Raw genomic sequence first — 22,568 nt, 5'->3', positions numbered from 1 at the left:
TGGCTCTGTTCATTCTAGCTCAAGTAGCATGCATCGCCCTTGCCCTGAATTACTTTCTTTGGACATTTATCTCTACTTTTCATTATATTTTGTGCTTGTTTGATTCTTGCCTGTCTCTCTACTAGAATGTTAGCTCATGCGAGTAGGGGCTTTGTTTTGTTCACAGATGGACAGAAATCATGCCTGGCACATACTAGGCGCTCAATGAATATTTGTTGCATTGTTTCACAAAGACTCACCCCATCCTTTTTTTCACTAATGTCTACTTAGGACTCAGAACAAAATCTAAGGCATCATTTTTCCTCCAGATTCCTCCAGTGACCTTTTCCGGGAATGTGACATTCTACCAGAAAGCACTTTGACAATTAAAAACCTCAGCATTTCTACCTAGACTAGTTTTGTCACTGTCCTAATCTTTTTCTTTTTTTTCTATTTCTGGCTTTGTCTCATGTTTCTTGGAATTACTCAATAGATGCTCCTATTACTACTTTTTGTTATGAAAGAATAGAATTTTGGCCAGGCAGGGTGGCTCATGCCTGTAATCCCAGCACTTAAGGAGGCCAAGCCAGGTGGATCACCTGAGGCCAGGAGTTTGAGACCAGCCTGACCAACATGGCAAAACCCCGTCTCTACTAAAAATGCAAAAATTAACTGGGCATAGTGGTGGGTGCCTGTAATCCCCACTACTCAGGAGGCTGAGGCAGGAAAATTGCTTGAATCCAGGAGGTGGAGGTTGCAGTGAGCTGAGATCTCACCATTGCACTCCGGCCTGGGCGACAGAGTGAGACTCCATCCCAAACAAACAAACAAACAAAAAACAGAATAGAATTACACCGACAAAAATCCTTTTTATCTAAGGTCAGACTTACAGATTGCTCTGCGCAGTCACGTTTTCCTTCTGCCTTCTATGTATTGGCACTTTCTTAAATCAAGGTGATATGGTTTGGCTGTGTCCCCACCCAAACCTCATCTTGAATTGTAGCTCCATAATCCTCATGTGTCATGGGAGGGACCCGTGGAAGGTAATTGAATAATGGGGTTAGATTTTTCCCATGCTGTTCTCATGATAGTGAGTAAGTCTCATGAGATCTGATGGTTTTATAAAGGGTAGTTCCCCTGCACAGGCACTCTTTCTTGCTGCCATGTAAGACATGCCTTTGCTCGTCCTTCACCTCCTGCCATGATTGTGAGACCTCCCCAGGCATGTGGAACTGTGAGTCCATTAAACCTCTTTCTTTTATAAATTACCTGGCCTCGGGTATTTCTTCATAGCATATAAAAATGGACTAATACATGAGGCTTTGCCAGCCTCATCTCCCCTCGCCCCTGCCCTGTCTGCCCAAGTCAGTGCCCTCCAGTCTTGTACCTTTCAGATATGGGTTGTGACTTGTGACCCATTAGTGGGTGATGTAATTAATTTGGTGGCTTGTGAACAGCATTTTAAGAAAAAAATTGAGTAGGAAATACAGAAAATGTGTTTCTTATTGTGATACATGTTCAAGAAAGTTTGAAAGCACTGCTCTGGCCTGTATGGGTCAAAGAAGCTTTAGTACTATTTTTCTCTTTAGTTGTCTTCAGCAGATTCTAGAGGGAGGGGTTTCGGCACTCCTGGCCTCGCACAGTGGGCCCATGGTGGGTTGCAGAAAATGGTCAGTTCTCTTTTAAAATGCTGCCAACAGCAGCGCAGGTGGTGGGCACACCTGTTCTTTTAATTGTATCTGTTTCATAAGGCAAGTATACCTGAAACTCTCAGCACCAACACTCCACTCACACCCTGTGCTCAGAGACTTCACCAAACTCAGAGACTTCATCGCATGGTTTCTAGCAGCCTAAGGCCATGTCCCTGGGATGGGCCAGCCCTCTTTTGAGTTGCTGTCTGGAAAAGCTTAAGGGTGTCAAAAGAATTTAGTTTGTTCCACCAACACCTGACAATAGGCTCCTGACCTCTCTTTTTTAGAACATTGACTAAAAAAGGAGGCTTACCATTGTGAATCCTTCCTCTGTCCCTTTGAGCTACTTTGTATGTGTCACCTACAGCTCAGGAGTGTCTTTCTCAAGGACCCGAAAGCCATTCCCCTCAAGGTAATTATCAGGAAGGAGAGAGCCTCTGACTCCCGGGCTCTGTTGCGGGAGAGGATCCTAGCTTCGAGAACTGCCAGCTAGCAGACACAGCTGGCCTCATCACATTGACTCTGCCCAACACTTTGTCATTTTTCACTTCCCTGACTCTAACTGAACCTGCTCACTGCACCTCCTGGCTCCCTTATTCTCCCTTTAAAAGACCCAGTCAGCATCTCTGCACAAATCAGAATAGAGCTTAGCTCTTTCCCCTACTGTCAGCAGTTACTGAACAGAATCTGTTTTCACTGCTTTAACTAATGTCCTGCTTGTTTATTTTTATTTTTAAACCATGTATGTACACATGCATGTGCATGTGCGTGCACACACACACACACACACGTCTTCTCAAGACAAATGCTGCTTCTCACAGATAGCTGATTCTTGTCGTCTTCATAATCTAGAGTATTTTTCCCTTCCTGTGTTTATCCCGTGTCATCTCTAAGTCATAGGTAAAGTTTTACTTAACTGTTCCAGCCTGGTCTTTGATGTTCCTTGGGAAATTAAATGAAGAGTTGTGTACAGGACTCTTTCCTTACAGGGAAGAGTTGGGGCTATGAGTTCCAACTTTCCGTGCCCACTGGGAGCTTCTCCTACTGTCAAATGTGGAGGGATCAGGATTCGTGTTATGAAGGGAGATTTCCAGTTGTCTTACACATCAAAGGCCACCCCTTTTCCCTCTACCCAGCTTTAACTTTCCTAAAGAATGTATAGCCAGGAAGTTTCATATTCTGTATCCAGACAGATGAGTAGAGATGGTTGGACATGGGTTTCAAGGCAGCGTTTCATGTGGGAATCAGTAACAAAGCAGACGTCTGAATGTGCAAAAAGAAAAGGAAAATCCCCAGGCGCCAGTAAACAAACATGGAAGTGAAAAACAGTGACTGGTAAGCAGCCACGCTGATGGTGGGGAGCCTGGGGAGGGTGGGACCGGACCCGGATTCATCCCCAGCACCAAGAGTCTTCAGTTGTGGCCACATGCAGGAACGGAATATGAAGCATGGGGCTACAGAGGGCGGGAGAGAACTGAGATCCTGTATGAAGGCTGCATGTCCAGGGAAAAGGAACTGGTCCAGGAGATGCTATACACCAGCAGGGAGCAGTAGGTACAGGGGGAGGCGCTAAGAAAAGCTGGGCAGATGCCTGGCCCTGGCCAAACTGCCCAGACTTGACATTATCACTTAGACCCAGTGGAGAAATTGGAAGGCTCAGCAGCAAAGTTAAGGTCAAAACTCCGTTTGACTCACAGCTGGTGCAGTGGCAGTCAGATCCAGGGCCCAAGATCACTCCAGAACACTCCCCACCAGTGAGGGAGCTGGGTCTGTGATTTCCAAGGGTTTCCACCAAGAACTCCTAAGGCAGAACATCTACTTCTGGGGAGGCCCAGAGGGAAAGGTCTGAAGCTATTCATGGAACCCCAGATTTCTTTAAAGGCTCCAGTTTTCCTTTTCAAATACATAGGACTCTTGCATTGTAACCAAAACAAACTAAATTGGTAACAGGGTTTCCAGTGATTAGAGGGAAGTCTCATACCCCAAGTTACATGTGCCCCAATTTGAGAAGCAAAGACCAGGGAGGGCTTCAGAGACAACACAGGAACAATGGTGGAGGCGGGCTAAGAGGTCAGACCTGTAATCAACTTAGAAAGGGGTCTCCTGTATGAAGAGGTGAGGCCAGGCAAGAGGAGAGTCACGCAGTTTGCATATGGGTTGGTAAAACAGTAGACAGTTTTTCCCTCCCTAAAGATGCATTGCCTTGCTCAGCGAGGCAATGCATCTTTAGGGAGGGAAAAACTGTCTACTGTTTGACATTCCATAAATCAAACCTGGTGAATTTTAACCTATGAACTTATCTAAAGTCCCATGAACCAACTGAAATGTTTTAAATTTCTACTTTCTAAATTAATTTCTGTTCAGACACCACTTATTTATATAAACCAAAAACAGCAAAAAAAAAAAAAAAAAAAAAAAAATCACTTCATGATTGTATATAACACATTTGCATCTGTTCTGTGCATATTTTATTGAATAAATAAAAACTTAATTGGTTTGGTTTTTAAAACTTATAAACAATATCCTTAGTTTGATCACTGAAAATATCCAACTTTCTGTAACCAAAATGCTTAAAAGATTTTGTTCACCGAGTGTTGGCTATTTATACCTATACATATGAAAATCTGACCTGTCAAAACTGGTTTTGCAGTAGCCATATTTGAGATATATGTGGATTTCTGTAAAGGTTGTCTCTTCAAATTATGAGATCTAATACAACACCCAGGTATTAAGGGAAAAAATGATTTTGCAACTCCAAGTTGGGACTTACATAAGAAATCACTGTGGTGTTATCAACCTTAAAAATTCTATTGAGTGCTTTCATTTTTCAAAATAAAACAGGACAGGTAAATAACAACAGTACCTCAAAAACTTCTCTAAATAGCTAAGCTATACTATTTTACAGCTATAAGAATATGATATTTGTATTTCCCTGAGAGCATAGTTTGCTTTGAATTCAATGACACAGTGTATGTGTACGTGTGTGTTTTCCGAAGCCATTGAGACCAGAATAGATGAAAGCTAAGAAGAGAACATGAATCTGCTGGTGTTCTGATAAGCTTAGCTCCCTGCCTGTTTCAGATCAACCTTGGCAACTGGAGTCCCTCAACGTCATCTACAGATTCTGCTCCACCAAAGACTCTGGGCCACCTTCCCTCTAGGACAGGAGACCCAGCTGAGCAGCTCACAGGCCCCACAGCAAGTTGGCCCAATGCTGTGCCTGCTCTAACTTGTGCCTCTGCTCTAAGAAGTGGGTTCCTTCATTATTTCCTTGCCTGAAATTCTCCCTTACCCTTATTCTCCCTTACCCTTCTTGGAACTAGAGTCAAGCTCACAAACTCCAGGGCCTCTGATATCATTTTCCAGACCTGCACCCTTGGAACCTGACCTCCTTCTACCCCATCTTCTTCTTCCCAGCCAGGGATGCTCTGTCCACTCGCCGGCCCTGCCTCAATCTCCAGTCTGCTGAGCCAGAACATCCTGCCATGTCCTGCCTGAGTCCGAGGGTTCTCCCTGGGTTAATTCTCGGCTTGGTTTTCCCCCTACTGATGGTGTGGGTTACAACAGTTACTTTCCTGCAAATGTGTTTGTCTTTATTTCTTAGAATGAATTTTAGATTTTAGAAGCTCTCATCCCTGGCTAGTGGCTAGAAGCTAAAATCCTGATGACTATACTTAAGTTTCCCCCAAATGACTTGAACTTTCTTTCTCGAAGAGCTACAGACTGACAACTTCAAATACAGAACCCTCAATCTTCTAACAAGGTGTATCTGTTCCCTACCCCATGTCATTATTAGGACTCCCCATTTCCTAGGTGTCAGCTACATGAAATTTTCCACAATTCACCTGCATATCTGGTGTTGTAAAAAATCATAAAGAGTGCTTCCATGATTCATTTAGGTATTCTGATGTAGTCCAGAAACTTGGGTCCTACATTTAGAATCAGGTTTATAGCACAGAAATCCCAAATCCTCACTTTCCCAGCATAGGGTTGACCTGCTGATGGGTGCGAAGTTTGCCAATGGGTCTTATCAAAGGACCACCATCTGCTCCCTGAAAAGACAAACATGTAAGCAATGGCCACTGGTTGACTTCACTGCACAGCTTACCACCATGACCCCTTGAAAGGCAATCAAGACTTGGATCCAGCCTCATCACTTCATATACATCTCATTTTTAGCTAACTTGAAGAAAAGAAAAACAAAAGTATTAATTGGTGGCCTATTTACCCATATCGAGTGTCCAGCATGGAGATTTGCCATTCATGGGTGTCCTCAAGGCTTGGCAGACATGAAGCACTCCATGAATGTTTGCTGAATTGAACTAGATTACATTGTTACATTGTTTCAGTTGGGAGCTTCCTGATGGTTATTATAGTGCTCATGAGTCAGCCATAGTTTGTTCTAAAATTCCACAAATATGCTTCTATTGGCCTGTGTTACTTTCCACAGCAGAGAGCTGAACTGTCATGCCTCTAAGGCACAGAGCCTTTCACACACCAACATACATTTATATTTATCTTCAATAATCTGACACAAACAGAAATCTCACCTGTAATTTTTCAAGTTTTTGCAATCTGTTTCAAATATTAGCTTCTTCTAACCATGACTGTTTAATGAAAATTAAGTTCACTGTCAACTCTAATAACTCTAACTTCCCAAACGGCTGAGAAGAACAAGCCACACTGGACATGAAATAAAACTCTATAAAGAGAATTGAAATCATATGATGAAAATAAAGTCCATTGGGTAATGCAGTTACTATGTTGTTATCATTGTTGCTTTTTAAATACAGTGTATGAAACAGGATCTCTTAACCTGTTTCTCCAGCTTGGGGATTAGAATGAATTTCCAGTGAGCTCATTTGGAAGCTCTAGCTCTTACAGTGAAGGACACAATTGAGCTACACTGATCAAAAAAAACAAGTAGAAGTGCTTTTTAAAAGTCCTGAAAACGAAGGCTTCAGGAGGATGGGGTATCAGGAAGGTGGACGTAAATCACTGTCCAAAAACTAGAAAATGTACCATCAAGGAGAATCTGTCGTTCCTGTGGAGGCCAGCTGTGTTCAGGTGTTTACTTTTTTAAATAAAACAGTAGTTTAAGTCTCTAGAAACATCTTTTCTACATTGCAGTACAACTGATGAACACTAAGAGGCCAGGGAACCAGACTGTGCTAAAGGTACAATTCTGTCTGGCAATGACAATTCTGGTCCAAAATGGGCCATCTTATGATCATTAAAAAAAAAAAAAAAAAAGGCTGGTCCATGACTCACACTTGGGAGGCCGAGGAGGGCGGATCACAAGGTCAGGCATTCAAGACCAGCTTGGCCAAGATGGTGAAACCCCGTCTCTACTAAAACTACAAAAATTAGCTGGGTGTGGTGGCAGGTGCCTGTAATCCCAGCTACTCAGGAGGCTGAGGCAGGAGAATCACTTGAACCAGGGCGACAGAGGTTGTAGTGAGCCAAGATCATGCCACTGCACTCCAGCCTGGGCGACTTCATCTCAAAAAAAAAAAAAAGACAGAACACAAGTATTGCATCTTTCATCTCTTTCAAAGCAAACAGGCCTTCCCAAACCCATCCCCCAGACCTTTCAAGTGGAAGAACCTATGAGATATTCTTGGCAAGGAGCCCAAATGACTCCTTGGTTTAAATTTTGGTAAAGGGCGGGGACGAGGGAGAATGCAGAATAAAAAAGAAAAGGAAAGAAAACAGGAAACACCTTTATTTCCCTGCGGTGCTGAGTGAATCTTTTAGCAGACTTGCCGAAACAAGAAGTGAGCCAAGTTTCTTTGTCTTTGTCTTTGTTTTTGTTTTTGTTTTTGAGATAGAGTTTCACTTTTGTTGCCTGGGCTGCAGTGCAGTGTCATGATCTCGGCTCACTGCAACCTCCACCTCCCAAGTTCAAGTGATCCTCCTGCCTCAGCCTCCTGAGTAGCTGGAATTACAGGCGCCTGCCACTGCACCAGGCTAATTTTGTATTTTTAGTAGAGACGGGGTGGGGGGGGGTGTCTCACCATGTTGGCCAGGCTGGTCTCGAACTCCTGACCTCAGGTCTTCCACCCGCCTTGGCCTCCCATAGTGTGGGATTACAGGCGTGAGCCACTGCGCCCGGCATGAGCCAGGTTTTGGTTTGGTTTTTTGTTTGTTTTTCCTGCCTGAGATAGGCAGTATGGTGGAAAGAGCATTGACTTCGGAGCTGAAAGACCTGGGTTTTAGACTCCTGGGGTAGCTACTTGCTATCTGAGTGATCAGGGGCATGTCACTTAGCCTCTGTGAAACTCTGTTCCCTCACCTGTAAACTAGAAGTGATAAGAGCCACTCACCAGGTTAAATGAACCCATACAAGGAAGTGCCTGGCACAGAAGCCGGCATAGGGTGGGTGGGTCCTGAATGCTAAATATTACTCTTCCTCACCTCCCCTCCTGAGGTAGGTCATGCAAACATTCCTGGCCAGTCTCAAGTGACCCCAAACTGTGACTTCCAAGGTTCTCCCAAAGTGAGTCAAGGGGATCCCCTGATGCATGGCCTCAAACTCGAGCCTGCGGCCTGAAGTGGGGCTGGAGGAGGGTGAGAGGTGAGGCGGGCACGCTGAGGATCTGGGGGGCTCTCCAGCTTCCCATCCTGTGGTCAGACAGACACTGCTCCAGGCACGATCCTGCGGATGTGGGTGTATGACTTCCTGATGGTGACACTGCCGTGGTGCGACACGCCCCGGGGCAGGACACACTCCTCTGTCAGTTTCTGGGCCTCGGGGTCCCAGCACAGCACGGTGGCGATAACCTCATTCTTCTCGTCCCGCCCGCCGGTGATGTAGAGCCGGTTGTTGCAGGGCGCGATACCGCAGCTGGCCCGCTCGTGGCTGAGCTGGGTCACCAGGCACCAGTTGTCTTCCAGGGGGCTGTAGGCGTACAGCGCCCTCATGGCCCCACCTGAAGAGAGGGAGGAAACTCGGTGGGCATCGCTCCATTTTTTTGGGTTCTTCCCTCTTAACCACTAAAATCCAATTTCTGATTAGGCCAAGTCTACCCTCTTGCCAAGAGAAACAGTCGATTGACGGCTCTTCTGAAAGCCAGAGTGGGTCCTAGGGGCAGTGAGTTGCCAGCACTGGAGACACCGCGACACACCCTTGACGCAAAGCAGCCAGGCGCTTATCAGATTCTAAGCTATTCAGATCAATAAGAAGCCATTACTCACCAACGACATAGATGCGGTCCCGGAAACTCACTGCATTGATGCATTTGGCCTCCACCGGCATGGCCGCCTTCAAACTCCACTTGTTGGTGGAAGGGTCATAACACTGAGTCTTGTCTGTGGCCAGTTTCCCATTGGGCCCTCCTCCAATCACATAGAGCTTCTTCTTATGGCTGGTGGCTGCAAAGGAACTGACATGGACAAGGAGGGGTGCAGCCTGTAGAGGCACAGGGCACAAGAAGAAGCTGTCAGTCATGCTGCCCAGATTGCTGCAGTAACTCCCAGGATACAGGACAGAGCTCTGGGACACAGAACTGGGCATCTTTTGCCTAAAGTCACAAGGCCCACAGGCTTGACTCCTCTGAAGACAAAGCAAGAATGAAAGCATGCATTTCCCACCCTCCCTCCAGGCTCCACGAAAGCTAGAGCAAGCTGTGTGTTGGGATAAGCCCCCCTCTCCCAGAATCTAGCTCTCAGGGAAGGAGGAGTATAGGTAAGAATAAGTTTATACAGATGAAATCAGCCAGTGTTGGAGGAAAATGATGTTTTATACATGCATATTCATATACATTCATGTGCTCATCCACTCAAAAAATATCTATGGAGTGCCTACTATGTACCAGCATTGATTTTCCTTGGTGCTTATATCTAGGAAGAAAAGCTGGTATATGGGTTTGGGGTGGCCACAGGTAAGCAGACTCTTCCATTATAGGGTAGCACTGAGGATTTTGACATTAAGTCAGATGTGTGCTTCTACCCTATGAACCCCAGGACACTAAAGGAGACTTCCAAGAGCCTCTTGCCCATTTATTTGCAGGATCCTTTTAGATCATGGAGCAGCTCTGTGATCGGCCTTGTTTTGAGAAGATCTTAGGTACGCTCCCCATAAATGTTAAGGGCTCTCAATATAGCACTTTTCAGGCTGACAGTCTTGGCTGGATGTGGTGACCTGGCAACCTTTGCTTGTGCCTACAATGACTGTGTTGTACACTCCATTAAGCTGGAACATGCTTGGACATCTGATCTGATAAGGAGAAAGAAAATTTGGAATTGGGAATAACCTGGAAATGAGATGAGGTAGCTTTTCTTTTCCTGAGTCTGATATACACCTGAGGTTGCATTGATAAGTCTGACATGCAGGGCTGCAAGTGGCTCATCATCAATGGGAAAATAAAGAAGGGAGGACTTCTAACATGACCAAATCACTCTGGGTTCATAAATAGTATAGTAAAGTGATCTGCATGTGTCCAGTGTGGGGAAGAATAGGAGACAAGGCATCTGAGACAAGACTCTACGTCAAGACATGCAGACCAAGAGATCTCCCATCTAAGACAGGGTGAGCCTCCATCCACATCTGCAGTTCTGTCCAAATTAGGACAGGTGCCCACACAGATCTTCACCACTTGGAAGGACATTGTTTCTGTGATGTGATCAGCGATACTGAAGCAATAGCTCCTAGGAGGAGGGAAGCTCAGAGCCACCAAAAATGTTCTCCTTGGGAGTAAAGTGATCAGAAAGCTGGCCACCATGGTAGGCACGTTCCAAAGCTTTCTAAAAAAGCATTGAAGTACTAATACAGGCAGTTACTGGTAGAAATCGTCTCCTCTACCTCTGACCAGCAGTTGTGAAAGGGGTCGTAGGTCTCCACGTTGTTGATTCTCTGTAAGCCATCGAAGCCTCCAATAACATAAACCTTGCCACCCAACACCACCATCTTATGCCTCCAGCGGCCTATGTTTAAATACTCAATCTGAATCCACTTGTTGATCGAAGAATTATATTTCCAAACATCATGCTGTGTTTCTTTGCCGCCTGCAAGAGATACAAAGCATTTAAGAAACCATCAGATTCAGGCCGGGCGGGGTGGCTCAAGCCTGTAATCCCAGCACTTTGGGAGGCTGAGACGGGCGGATCACGAGGTCAGGAGATGAAGACCATCCTGGCTAACACGGTGAAACCCTGTCTCTACTAAAAAATACAAAACACTAGCCGGGCGAGGTGGCGGGCGCCTGTAGTCCCAGCTACTCAGGAGGCTGAGGCAGGAGAATGGCTTAAAACCCGGGAGGCGGAGCTTGCAGTGAGCTGAGATCCGGCCACTGCACTCCAGCCAGGGTGGCAGAGCGAGACTCCGTCTCAAAAAAAAAAAAAAAAAAAAAAAAGAAACCATCAGATGCATCAGAAATACAGCTTCTCCCATAATATCCCACATATCCAAAAGTGCCAAGTCCCCAGACCAGCCCTGCCCTGAGGGGAGATATAAGAAACCCGACTAGTGTGTGCTGTCTGGCAGGGGAGATGAGGCAAACGCAGGGGAACAGGGAGAGACAGAAGGGGTGATGTACCACACTGTGTCATGTGCCACCTCAGTGCTGTGAGAGTTCAGAGAAAAGGTGGCTAAGTGAGCAGGGCCCCAAGAAGGCTTCAAGGGGGCAGGATCCAAGCCAGCCTGAGTGGGTAGGGGCCAGAGGGAATCTGGACTCAGTGTTTGCGCTCACAAGGAGCAGGAAGAAAGGCTGGGCAGGGACAGTGGGGTTTGTGCAGAAGGCAAATTACATGGCAGCTTAAGTTCTATGTTTACTTAATTATTTAAACAAAAAAGCAAAGATACAGACCTGGAAAAATCACTAAGAAATTGTACAGCATTCTCTTGGCGTGTCTCTCTGATCTGTATAAAAAGGTCAGTGGGATTTATCCTATTTCTAAATTAATTTTTGTTATAAAAGTATGAGATGCTCACAATAGATCATTTGAGAGTGATCTGGTAAATATTTTCTTGAAGACAATGCTCTTAAAAAACAGAAAATAAGTAATTCAGCAGCTGGGGAAAGAGACAAAGACAAAGGAGAACTGACTTGTTTGGTGATTTTAATCAAATATTTAACAGCTTTGTGTTTCCATTTTCCCATCGGCATAGAGTACTGCCAACTACTTAAAGCAAAGATTTACTTTTCAGACTTACATATGTGCAATAGTGGAGAAGTGAACATTACTGACCACATTCTGCGTCAGGGGTGTTTCTCCAGTGCAGAGCCCAGAAGTGGATTTTCTGAGTCAAAGGCATGTGCACCCTGAGTTTTTATAGGTGCAGCCAAGGCATGCTCAGCAGCGGTGCTGGTTGACTTTTCCTCATACCCACTTTTTGTTGGTAGTGGTGGTTTTGTTTTCTGCCTTTCTTTTATTTTTTTTTTTTAAGTCTGACGGAGAAAAACTCTGTCAGTTTGGTTTTCGCTTACTACGAGGGAAGTGGAGCTTCCTCTGCCTTGAATCTTTTGTTCATATGGTTTGGCCATTTTTCTTTGGGTGGGGGACCTTTCAAAGGTCTCCATTTATTCAAAACATTGATCCTATTTAGGTAGTGTCAAAAAGTATAAATATAAAATAACTGTAAATTTTCAAAGAAATATATGCAAACTTTATTAAAACCTATGATTTTATTTTAGGACCAAAAAAAAAAAAAAAAAAAAAAAAAACCGAGAAAGCCTATGGTGTGCATAAATGATAAATGAGAAGACACCTTATTGTGAAGATGTCAACCCTCCCTAGGTTAATCTATATACTCAGTGCCTTCAGGACTTTTGGGGGGAACTTGATGAGATAATTCTAAATTTCACTGGGAAGAGTAAGTTTGGAAAAATTTCTAAGAAACTTCTGAAAAAGAAAAGTGAAGAAGGAGGCTTTCCTTATCAAGTATTAAAATATACAAAAAAGCTAACCTAATACAAACAGTGCAGTACTAGACAAACTGATCAGTTAAAAACAAGAGCACAGAAACAGACTAAAATATATACAGATCATTAAATAAATGTTATTAGAACAATTGGTTGTTCATTTGGATAAAAATTAAGTTAGATACTTACTTTACATTACATTTAAAATAAAATTCAAATGTTACTGCTATAGAAGTAACTGGAGAATGTATAGGATATTATGTTAATGGCCTTGGGGTTAGGAGGGGTTTTCTAAGCATGACATGAAATGTGGAATTGTATAGGAAAGAAAACAAGTATATAAATATACAGCTAAAAAACAGCCACAGTCTAGGAGAAAATATTTGCAACACAAATAGCAAAGTATATATAATTAGAGCTCCAAAAAATTAGTAAGAAAAAGACAAAAACTGATAGGAACTGTCAAAGAGTATGAACAGATAATTTAAAAAAATAAATCCAGTTATCTGGTAAATATATAAACTATGCTCAACCTCACTAATGACCTAGGAGTATAAATTCAAACATTCTAGTCTATTAAAAATTTAAATGACTAATAATAGAAATCGTGAGCAAGGATATAGAAAACGGGCACTGTCACTCATCACTGATTGGACTGTAAATTGGTACAACTTTTCTGTAGGACAATTTCACAATATATACAAAATTCTCAATTCACATATGACCACTTCCAGAAAACTTTCCAAGTAGCAGCACAAGTATGAAAAAATATGTGTCTACAAATGCCTACTGCAGTATTTTTTAAGGAGATTAAAAAAAAAGAAAGCTAAAAAAATTATGGTTTATCCATTTGGTAGACTGCCATATAGCTGGTAAAAAGAATAACAGTAGTGATAATACTGGCCAGCGTAATTAAGCTCCCATGATGTGCTTTGCATTAGTAACTGTATCACTTAATATGTATATCCATTAAACCAACATGTCGTCATGTCCAGATGATATTGTTAATTGAAGTACAAGTTTCTGTTGATTTAACTGTGTATAATAAGCATGCTTTCAGGTGTTGCTTGCATCATTAAAAAGTGAACAAAAAATTTATGACAAAAGAATAACATGTGGGCTGGGCACAGTGGCTCACACCTGTAATCCCAGCACTTTGGGAGGCTGAGGTGGGCGGATCACCTGAAGTCAGGAGTTCAAGACCAGCCTGGCCAACATGGTGAAACCCTGTCTCTACTTAAAATACAAAAAAAATTAGGCCAGGCGCGGTGGCTCACGCCTGTAATCCCAGCACTTTGGGAGACCAAAGCAGGCAGATCACCTGAGGTCAGGAGTTTGAGACCAACCTGTCAATATGGTGAACCCCCCGTCTCTACCAAAAATACAAAAATTAGCCAGGCATGTTGGTGGGCACCTATAATCCCAGCACTTTGGGAGGCCGAAGTGGGTGGATAACCTGAGGTCAGGAGTTTGAGACCAGCCTGGCCAACATGGTGAAACCTCCTCTCTACCAAAGATACAAAAATTGGCCAGGCATGATGGCATGTGCCTGTAGTCCCAGCTACTCAGGAGGCTGAGGCAGGAGAATCGCTGGAACCCGGGAGGCAGAGGTTGCAGTGAACTGAGACCTCTTCATGGCACTCCAGCCTGGACAACAGTGAGACTCCATCTCAAGAAACAAAAGAGAGAGAGAGAGAGAGAGAGAGAGAGAGAGAGAGAAAGAAAGGAAGGAAGGAAGGAAGGAAGGAAGGCAGGCAGGCAGGCAGGCAGGCAGGCAGGAAGGAAGGAAGGAAGGAAGGAAGGAAGGAAGGAAGGAAGGAAGGAAGAAAGAAAATAACACGTGTAGTATATGTGACAAAGACTGACTATGATGACCACACCTGTTGATCCCTCCTGGGGACATAGCTAAACTACATTTCCCAGGCCCCTGCACCTAGATGGGGTGAGGGGAGGGTAAGGGAGGTCATGTCACTAGTTTTTGCCAATGGAGCGTGAGCAAAATCAATGGCACTTCCAGGCTGAGGCTTTTGTGAGCAGGTGTGACTTCTCAACTCCCTCAGCGTTTTTCTCATCCCTAAATCAAGTCCACATGTAGGAAGAAGCAGTGTCACAAGATGGCAGGATCCTAGGCCCCTGAGTACCTGAATGGAGCAGACCGCCCTCCCCCTGACCCCTGCATACTATTGTGTTAATTCACTGAGACTTAGGATTTGTAACAGCAGCTAAAATTATTTACCCTGAGCAAATAGAAAATAATTTTTGTAAAAAATGAAAACCCATAGAATTGTGATGGCACAAAGAAACTGCCGTATTTTACTTTACTTGCTCTGCGTTGTTTGGATCTTCTACAACAATTAAGGCCAGGCGTGGTGGCTCACACCTGTAATCCCAGCACTTTGGGAGGCTGAGGCAGGTGGATCACAAGGTCAGGAGTTCAAGACCAGCCTGACCAACACAGTGAAACCCTGACTGCACTAAAAATACAAAAATTATCCAGATGTGGTGCCACACGCCTGTAATCCCAGCTACTTGGGAGGCTGAGGCAGGAGAATCGCTTGAACACGGGAGCCGGAGGTTGCAGTGAGCCAAGATCGTGCCACTGTACTCCAGCCTGGGCAACAGAGCTAGACTCCGTCTCAAAAAAAAAAAAAAAAAAAAATTAAAAAAAATTTCTGCAAGATGAAAAGAAAGCTAGAACCTAATCAACGATATGAACGCATCCAAAGGACGACCTGTCCTTGATTTTGGAGGAAACACGCTCTGGGGTGCCGCTTTCCTCTCAACAAGTTCAGATTGGAGAAAAGCCTCTAAGAAAGGGGAAGGGAAGCTTGTCTCCTTCCTTAGGGTCCCAGGGAGAGCCAAGTGGCTTTTGGTGTGATGGGGAGAGCGTGGACGTTAGGCTCAGAACTTGGGTTGAAGTCCTGCCTGACACCTACCAGTGTGCGACCTTAGGTATGTTCAAGAATCTCTCTGTGCCTCTGTTTTCTCCTACCCTAAAAACCCCTATCTTACAGAGCTGATATGAGAGGCAAACAATTAAATGTTATTAAAGTATAAATGTATCTACCACTCAGTAAAGATGGTTGAGACTGTGTCATTCAATAAATATTTACTGAACATTTACCCGGAGGCCAGGCACAGTGCTAGGTACAGGGGCTATAGTGTTACCCCTCATGGAACTTCAGGTCTAATGGGAAAGACAGACACAAAGTAACTATCAATACTGAAGCAAACATTTTCCTAATGAAAAAGTATTGGGTCCTACTGAAGTATACCCAAGTACAACCTAATAAACACGGGAGGGGTCAGGTTTGGGGGAAGAGCAGACATGTTTACTCATTACTGAATTCCCACTGCGTAGCTCAGGGGCCTATGCCTATAGCAGACACTGAATAAACCCTTACCACTTTCCCTCTTCTTTTTCCGTGAAGGACTGGACTTGTCTGCCTCCTCTCCAGGTTTTCTATTAATGCTGGCCAGACAAGGTGGCTCACGCCTGTAATCCCAGCACTTTGGGAGGCCGAGGCCCATGGATCACCTGTGGTCAGGAGTTCAAGACCAGCCTGGCCAACATGGTGAAACCCCGTCTCTACTAAAAATACAAAAATTAGCTGGGCATGGTGGCAGGCACCTGTAATCCCAGCTACTCGGGAAGGTGAGGCAGGAGGATCACTTGAACTCAGGAGGCAGAGGTTGCAGCTAGCCAAGATCGTGCCAGTGCACTCCAGCCAGAGTGATAGAGTGAGACTCTGTCTCAAAAAAGAAAAGAAAAGAATAGCACAATGCTGCTCAGTTTGGTGTTTATTAAGGAGCAATGTACCCTCCAAGATAAGACCACCTGAGCTCCTGGGTCCATATCCTGTCTCAGTCAGAGCCAGATCATTGCCAATTCACAGTAATTCTCGGATGGTTGCCTGGCTACCACTCAGGAACATATGTAGTGCTACTGAGGCTTGCTGTGGCTTTACATGATTCCTGCTTACCTGAGATGTAGACCTCATTTTTCAATGTCACGCATGCAAACTCCACCCACTTCTTATTCTCACTCTCCAGCTCATGCTCCGTTAGCGGGAGCTTGGCCACCTCCAGGCGGCTGCGCCTCAGGGGGTCCAGGCAGGTCACCTCTGCCACAAACCGTTCATCCTTCGTGCAGCCGCCGATGATCATGAACACCTCAGACTGGAACTCATGCATCCTGGGCTTGGTGCGCTCCGAAATGATCTGGAAATTAATGTGGGTACACAAAGGCAGGACAACACAAAGTTTCAGAGCTCGGGCTATGCAGCCATTAGGAGCCGGGTCCAATTCCCACATCTGCCATGGTATGACCATGTGACTTCACCTCCCTGAGCCTCAGTTTCATCATCTGTATAATGGGGATATTAGAGGTAACTACCTCGTACATGTGTTGTGAGGATTAAATGGGATAATGTATAGAGTGTGCTTCACCCAGGGCTTGGTGCATAACAGGTACTCAGTAAATGTTACCTGTTTTTGCTGCTGTTTTAAGAGATCGGGGTCTATGTACCATCAGATGCCCTTCCTGCCTTTCCTCTCCTGCCTAGTCTGAAACCTTAAATCCTGGAATTTCATTGTGGACTACTTTCCATTCCCCCTTGGCTTTAATTTCTTGATGAGACCTCAGACTTTGCTCGCCATCAGCCTTCTGGAAGAGACATCCTGGACAGTGATGACATAAGAGCATTCAGAGACTTAGGAAACAAGAACTAGAAGGAATCAGGGTGTGGCCAGGGAGAGAGGAAGGCTGGTTCCAACATACAGTAAATGACTTTTCAGACCTTTGAACAAGTGAAGAAATCCATACTATGGGTATTTGAACCCTGCTGAAAGAGCAGAGGTTCGAAAGTCAAAGGTACCAGTGTTCTATCACCTGTGGCCATGTGACCTTGGAGAAGTAACATGACCTCTGTAGACAGCTTGTAATCATTTCTATGCTCTCAGATGACTGTGAGCATTCATAAGGTCATGAGGTAGAGGTGTGAACAGAGCACCTGGCACACACTCGCCCCTCAACAGCTAATTATGCCTGTAGGAGCAGGGGTAGATGCCATATTGATACTGTTATAAAAGGAAGAGCTGCCCTTCCTGGTTCCATTGATTCCCTGGGCTCCATGATGAAGGTTCCATAGGTGTGCTGATGGGAGGCAGAGAGGCAGCAACCATTTCCCAGATGGCCAGAGTCGCCAATTTTCCTACAAAATTAGACTGATTTAACACAGACTACAGAACTTCGATTCTGCCCATAGGTGGTGACAAATAGGTCACAGCAGCAAAGACTGAGCCCTCAAACAGTGAATCCAACCAAGAGCCACAATCAGACCAGCCAACTCCTAGCCTCTAATTTTCCATAACAGTCTTTGGCTGGTTGGTTGGTTTTCTGTGCCTAGGAGCCTGGTACGGTGAATTCTGCATCCTCCGATCTTGAGGCTGGACCATGGCCATAAAGTTTGTGGCAGGGCAGTTCCTTACGGGTCAGCAGAGTGGGGATAGGTGTGACTGGACAAAGCCTAGGCAATGGGCTGGCCCCGACAGTGTGGACAGCAGAACGGTGCTGGGATAAGGGTGAAGGGGTGAGCCAGGGAACTTGGAGGCACCATGAGAGCACCAAGCTGGCAGGACAGGATCTGGGCAATGGCATCAAAGACAAACTTTGCTGCTCTGCAACTTTCTCTTCAGCTATCAGCTGTGGTTCCTGTCCCTAAACCCCATTCCCCACAGCTGAGGCACAACCTCCAGCACCAGTCTATCCGGCCCTCTTTCAGAGAGGACTTAGGTGTTGCAGGGCAATGCTTAGAAAACAGTACTGGCCTCCCTGAATTGAGTCCTTTGTGACCCTTTCTTCAGTTCTGGGAACCAGGCCTCAGCCTCCACTCTGAAGCTCCCCTCATTTTATTTGTAATGCCTTCTCTCCTGCCCCAATAACCTGTTGGGTAGTTGAGAGGCTGCTACAAGGACTGGACTAGCCATGATCTCACCTCCTGACCTCCAGGTCTGGCATCTCATCCCTTGGTCCTGACATCTCATCCCTTGGTCCTGACCTATGAAAGGCTGTCCTCCTACTGGCTAAAATTCCTGTTTCCTGCCTGCTGTCTGGATCTCCCCATAATATTCTATTCTCAATTTTCCATGCTACCACCCCAATCCACTTACCCCTTTAAGGCATTTGAGTAATTTACCATGTCACTTTGTCCTTTTCTCCAGGAAGCCATTCCTAACTTTGCACACATTCCCATGACCCTGAATTTCCCCCACAACAGCACTTCTCATGCTTCACTGTAATTTACTGTAAGGCCCCTGATGGCAGGAACAGCCCTTTTTCTCCAGTGGATCCTCAGCACCAAGAATAGTACCTGGAGCTTGTGGGCATCTATAAACATTGATTAAATGAGCAAGAGAGCTGGGTGCAGTGACTCATGCCTGCAATCCCAGCACTTTGGGAGGTCGAGGCAGGTGGATCACCTGAGGTCAAGAGTTCAAGATCAGCCTGGCCAGCGTGGTGAAACCCCATCTCTACTAAAAATAAAAAGAAAATTTTAAAAATTAGCCAGGTGTGGTGGTGGGCACCTGTAATCCTAGCTACTCGGGAGGCTGAGGCAGGAGAATCACTTGAACCTGAGAGGCAGAGGGTGCAGTGAGCTGAGGTCGCACCATTGCACTCCAACCTGGGCAACAAGAGCAAAACTCCATCTCAAAAAATAAAAAAAAAAAAATGAGTGAATGGATGAGTGAATGAATGGGCAAGCTGGGTAACTCAGTCTAAATCACTGTGGTGTAGGCATCCGCGATGGCCCCAGTGGCCCCTGCTTCCTGGTATTCACATCTGTGTGGTTCCCTCCACACTGTTCTAGAATTGGTCTCTATGACCAGCAGATTACAGCAGAAGTGATGATACATCACTTCTGAAATTAGGCTATAAAAGGCACTACCAGCTTGCATCCTGATTACTCTCTCAGTCTTTCTTAGGTCATTTGCTCTGGGGGAGGCCAGCTGTTATAGAGATGCCCACATGGCAAGAAACTGAGGCTCCCAACCAGCAGCCAGCAAGGATCTGATGGCTGCCAACAGTCCAGTGAGTGAGCCTGAATCCCATTTGAACTTTGAGATCACTGCAGCCCCAGCCAACAGCTTTACTGCAACTTCGTAAGAGACCCTGAGCTAGAAGCACCCAGCTAAACCACTCCTAGATCCCTGACACTCAGAGCCTGTTAGATAGTAAGTGTTTGTTATTTTAAACTTTTCAGTTTGTGGGTAATTTGTTATGCAGCAACTGAGAACTAACACAATCATCTAGCTGATGGGCTTGGCTGGGTAACGAGACCTGTCTTAGAACTCAGCACCACGGGACTGCCAAGTGGTGGCACCACTACCACATTGTAAGTTCAGCTACATGTGGCAAAATATTAGCCCCAATGTCATAAAAATGTCAATCTGAAGTCTGAGATGTGCCAGTTTGTTGCAGACATGCGGAAGTATTTGCCAATGAACTGCATGCAACAATCAGGCATAACCAGTTTATTTTCAGACTGTTAAAAACAGAGCAGATAATTGCAGCTTAGTGACTGCTCAACTGTCCACAGATCTTATACTAGGGGACACAGTGAGCATATTGTTTCAGCAAAGCTATCCTTGGCCTGGAGCCTCTACTCCGCTTTCCCCACATCACACATGTCAGAGTAACCTTTGGTATAGACCAGGTTCATGTCTGAAAACTTAAGAGGCAATTAAGTGAAGAGGCAAATTTCCTCTGTCCCCAAATATCCCTTTCAATGAAGGTTCCAGCTACCATTCCCAAATCAAATAAAGATTGACATTTGCTTTTGGTGTTCTAAAATTTCCTGTTGTTAATATCAGTTTAGAGGATGGACAAGGTTAAAAGAGAAAGATGGGCTGGGCACGGTGGCTCACTCCTGTAACCCCAGCACTTTGGGAGACTGAGACGGGCAGATTACCTGAGGTCGGGAGTTTGAGACCAGCCTGACCAACATGGAGAAACCCCGTCTCTATTAAAAATACAAACTTAGCCAGGGGTGGTGGCACATGCCTGTAATCCCATCTAGTTGGGAGGCTGAGGCAGGAGAATCTCTTGAACCTGGGAGGCAGAGGTTGCGGTGAGCCGAGATTGCGCCATTGCACTCCAGCCTGGGCAACAAGGGCAAAAGTCTATTTGAAGAAAAAAGCAAACAAACAAATGGGAAAGATGACGATAGGACAAGAGGGTTAAAGTTTGGTAAATGAAGGGTACGGGGATAAGTGTGTTCACAGAGTAGCCTCCAGGCTCACACTACTCTCATGAGGAGTCAACCCAAGACCCCTCCAGCAGTGAGCAGACTGGATTCTTAGGGAATCAACTGGCAATGAATGAGATGCCAATTAGGAGGTCATGGTGGTTGGTTGGTTGGTTCAGTTGCCCAAACTATAAAATGAGGATGAGAAAGTGTCTTGAGAAGGATTTGGGAAAATAAGGCCACAAAAACCTGGAACACAGTGAAAAGACTGATTTTAACCCCAGAGAAGGATTGATTGTGAGAGGGAGCAACAATAAAGGAAACAAGTGGCAATGACAATAGCTTCCATTTGTGGGGCACTTAGCATGTACCAGACACTGTACTAAGCATTCCATTCATTACTTAATTCTCAAAACAGTTCTATCAGTTGGTAGATATTATTATCCCCATGTTACAGATCAGAACTGTGCCTTAGCATAGTTAAGTAATTGCCTGAGGTTACACTGTAAATAAATTGTGCAGTCAAGATTAACACCCAGATCTCTGCCTGACTCAAAGCCCAGGTTCTCACCACTGAAGAATTTTCCAGATGTCAGAATTCTCTCTCCTCCTAAATCTAAAGCTTTTAATGTCTGACTCTGCCCCCAGCACCTTGGAAATACAAAAGGCAATGAAAATATTTCATTGCAGCAATTGTGCAGAAGACAGGGTAGGGACCTTTTATATCAGAGAAAAGCCTTTATCATCTGCATTTCAAGGACTTAGAAGATAGGAAGCAGAAACAAAAATAGCAAAAATATTGGAAGTATAGTTGAGCAAGGCACTGCTTATGTTTAAATTGTTTTAAAGTGCTATTTATTTATTTTAACTTTTATTTTAGGTTCAGGAGCTTGTGCAGATTTGTTATATAGGTAAATTGTATGTCGTGGGGCTTTGGTGTGTAGATTATTTCATCATCCAGGTAATAAGCATAGTACCTGATAGGTAGTTTTTCTTTTTCTTTTTTTTTTTTTTTGAGACGGAGTCTCGCTTTGCCGCCCAGGCTGGAGTGCAGTGGCCGGATCTCAGCTCACTGCAAGCTCCGCCTCCTGGGCTTACGCCATTCTCCTGCCTCAGCCTCCCGAGTAGCTGGGACTACAGGCACCTGCCACCTCGCCCGGCTAGTTTTTTGTATTTTTAGTAGAGACGGGGTTTCACCGTGTTAGCCAGGATGGTCTCGATCTCCTGACCTCATGATCTGCCCGTCTCGGCCTCCCAAAGTGCTGGGATTACAGGCTTGAGCCACCGCGCCCAGCCGGTAGTTTTTCAATCCTCACCCTCCTCTCATCCTCTACCCTCAAGTAGGCCCTGGTATCTTTTGTTCCCTTCTTTGTGTTCATGTGTACTCAAACTTTAGCTCTCACTTATAAGTGAAAATATGTATTATGTAGTTTTCTGTTCCTGTGTCAGTTCACTTAGGATAATGGCCTCCATGTTGCTGCAAAAAACATGATTGCATTCTTTTTTACGGCTGTGTAGTATTCCGGGGAGACACTGAATAAATGCTGAACTGAGGGCAGTTGCAGAGACTGAGACCTGTCTGCAATTATATGCAGGCTGTCTGCTAGACATCCAGCATAGAGTAAGACCTATGTGGTTTCCTAGGCTTCCCCCATCAATCCACTCATCACCCTTCATTTGTTAAATGTCCCATCTTCTCTGACACACAGACTGTTTAGCAGTACCTGGGTAAGACACAGACTGTTTTGCAGAATCTGGTGCCATATCTGGCATAGAGTTGGTGTTCAGGA

The 22,568-nt window shown here is 44.9% G+C and overlaps 1 protein-coding gene across 2 annotated transcripts in view; it reads right to left on the bottom strand.

Moving 5' to 3' along the window:
* Window positions 1-4,121: 4,121 nt before the first annotated feature.
* KLHL6 (kelch like family member 6) overlaps window positions 4,122-22,568 on the bottom strand; it is a 70,952-nt gene continuing 52,505 nt past the window's right edge. For both annotated transcript variants that reach the window (XM_010366221.2, XM_030931516.1), the window contains exons 4-7: window positions 16,516-16,753; window positions 10,474-10,676; window positions 8,868-9,081; window positions 4,122-8,602 (exon numbers count right to left, since the gene is read on the bottom strand). In XM_010366221.2, coding sequence (XP_010364523.1) covers window positions 8,301-8,602; window positions 8,868-9,081; window positions 10,474-10,676; window positions 16,516-16,753 — 957 coding nt within the window. In that variant the 3' untranslated portion in view covers window positions 4,122-8,300. The remainder of the gene's footprint in view (window positions 8,603-8,867; window positions 9,082-10,473; window positions 10,677-16,515; window positions 16,754-22,568) is intronic.

The sequence above is a fragment of the Rhinopithecus roxellana genome, chromosome 1, assembly GCF_007565055.1.
Source record: "Rhinopithecus roxellana isolate Shanxi Qingling chromosome 1, ASM756505v1, whole genome shotgun sequence".
Taxonomy (NCBI): domain Eukaryota; kingdom Metazoa; phylum Chordata; class Mammalia; order Primates; family Cercopithecidae; genus Rhinopithecus; species Rhinopithecus roxellana.
Note: the sequence above shows the minus strand (reverse complement) of the source record. Positions and strands in the feature narration are given on the sequence as shown.